Source organism: Carettochelys insculpta, chromosome 1, assembly GCF_033958435.1.
Source record: "Carettochelys insculpta isolate YL-2023 chromosome 1, ASM3395843v1, whole genome shotgun sequence".
Lineage (NCBI taxonomy): Eukaryota > Metazoa > Chordata > Testudines > Carettochelyidae > Carettochelys > Carettochelys insculpta.
The window spans coordinates 10,802,169-10,804,633 of record NC_134137.1 but is presented as its reverse complement, the minus strand read 5'-3'; the positions used below and the strand labels follow the sequence as shown (position 1 = coordinate 10,804,633).

Below are 2,465 nucleotides of genomic sequence, written 5' to 3'. Positions count from 1 at the left end.
AGACTGATTACATTCTCATCAAAATCAGAGTGCCACCACCCAGGAGCCACAAACTGTAGCACCCTGCAGGCATCTCTTGCAAAACTCCTTCTGTCCAATGGGGCTGTGATTGACTTATCCTTCATTACGTTAACGGGCGGTGGGGTGCATTTGTACCATCTATCTCTAGGCCCACCGATGGGGTGGGACACAGAGGGCAACTGCCTGAGGGCTCAGTAATTCAAAAGTGCCCGGGACTCCCTGTCACTGTCACAGGCCCTGTACATCGTTGTTGGAGCACGATGTGGCATGTGAGGTCACCGAGGTAAGGGAGAGGTCCCCCGCACTGCAAACTGTCATCCTCCATATGCCATGTGAGGTCACACTGCTGGAGGCAGAGCCACTCAGGTGAGGGGGAAGGAGAATGCAGGTGGTGCTGCGTCAGTGGCCAAGCCTGGATACTGGATTATGCTAAGATCTTTCTTCGGCCCATGAGTTTAAAGACCTGTTCCCGGATCTGCCTGGTCTTCATGCCATAAATGACTGGGTTTAACATGGGGGGGATGATGAGGTACAAGTCAGCCAGCAAGACTTGGGTGTGTCGAGTAAAGCCCATGTCAAACACGTGCTGGTACATAGAAAGGAGCCCTCCCACGTAGAAGAGCAGGATGACGCAGATATGGGAGCCGCAGGTGCTGAAGGCCTTGAGACGCGCCTCGTGGGACGAAAGCCGTAAGACAGAGCGGAGGATCATGGCGTAAGAGAAGGCGATGCAGATGGAGTCTGCTCCCACTAAGGCCGTGGCCACGACAACGCTGTACCGGTCACTGACTGCCGAATCTGTGCGGGCCAGCTCTACCACGGCCATGTGCTCACAGTATGAATGAGGGATGACATTTGTTTTACAGTAGGTCAAATTGGTTAGGAAGCAGATTAAAGATGTTATGACCCCCACCCCTCTGGCAAGGGACATCAGCCCGATTAAGGCAATCTTTGTGTTGGTTAAGATCGTCTTGTATCTCAAAGGGCTGCAGATAGCCACATAGCGGTCGTACGACATGGCCAAGAGCACCCCCGACTCCATCACAGTGAAGGTGTGAATGAAGAACATCTGGATGAAGCAGGACTCATAGCTGATCTCTTTGGAATCCAGCCAGAGGATGCTCAGCATTTTGGGGACAACGGCAGTGGAGAAGACCAGGTCAATGAGAGCCAGCATGGAGAGGAAATAGTACATGGGCTCGTGGAGGGTCTCATCCTTGTTTACAACGTAGAGCACAGCACCATTTCCTAGCAGAGCAATCACATACATGATGCAGAATGGGATGGCGATCCAGACATGCTGAGATTCCAGGCCGGGGATGCCAGTCAGCAGGAAGGTATCAGGGTTAGGGCAGGACTGATTGAAGGCTGACATGACCTACAGCTGATGCAGAGTCACAGAATTTCTTTCCCTGCAACACAATAAAGAAAGGTCTGGGACTTTTTTGGGGTCTTTGGACATTGTTCAAACTCTACATGAGCTCATTTGTTTTATTCAGAGCATGTTTTCAAAGCCTGGGGCTTAAGTAACTCTCCCAAACTGGAAGCATGCTCTGGAGAGACAGAGTAGTCTGGTGGGAGGCACTGGACAGAGAGTGAGGAGACTTGAGTGCTGTCCCGTGCTCTGCCACTGATCTACTGGGTCACCTTAGGCCTGTCACTTCTCCTGCTCAATGCCTCAACTTCCCCTCCCTTCCTTTGTCTTGTTTACATCCTTTGTAAGTTATTCTGGGCATGGATTCTCTGGCATTCATCTTTGTGTGTACAGCTCCTAGCCTGGTGAGACCTTCATCTCAACGGGTCTCAACAGATGGGGCATGTAGGACACAGAGAGTTCCATGCCCTGCCCTCTTTCCTCAGCCACCTCCTGGAACAAAGTGCAATCGGGAAACAGAGGCACTGTATTTATGTCCTGCCTTATATGCAGAAATAAGGGGAGGAAGATGAGGGCTGAGATCACAGAGTAACGACCTGGAGACAGAAGACAGTGCTGGTGCTCCTTGATCAGCCTGTGTTATTGCACAGCTATTATAGTGCACTCTACCAGGGCTGAATCTAACCTCATATGTATACAGGCAAATGAACCATGATTATTGTCAATTACAGCCAGTGCCTTCAGAGCTGTGAGTTGACATCATTGAGGATGTGAGCAATGAAAAGTTTGAGATCAATCTATCTATCTATCATTTTGGCTGACCTCCTGTATAACACGGAGCATAAAGTTGCTCCCAGCTATCCTGCACTGACAGTTTTCCCATCAGATCTTGTGTGCAGCAAGATGCCCTCTGTTGAAGATCCAAAGGTGTGCTTCAGGAGGAGTGTGAAGAAGATCCCGAACAATGTTGGAGCAAGCACGCATCCTTGTTTGACGCTGCTCCTGATTCTGAAAGCATCCGATAATGCACCGTCATATTGGATGGTTCCTCTCATGTCTTTGTGGAACG

The 2,465-nt window shown here is 50.3% G+C and overlaps 1 protein-coding gene across 1 annotated transcript; it reads right to left on the bottom strand.

The window, feature by feature from the left end:
- Window positions 1–445: 445 nt before the first annotated feature.
- On the bottom strand, window positions 446–1,396 carry LOC142021170 (olfactory receptor 52K2-like). The gene has a single exon (XM_075010089.1). It carries the CDS (start codon window positions 1,394–1,396, stop codon window positions 446–448), a length of 951 nt encoding a protein of 316 aa, XP_074866190.1.
- Window positions 1,397–2,465: the final 1,069 nt, after the last annotated feature.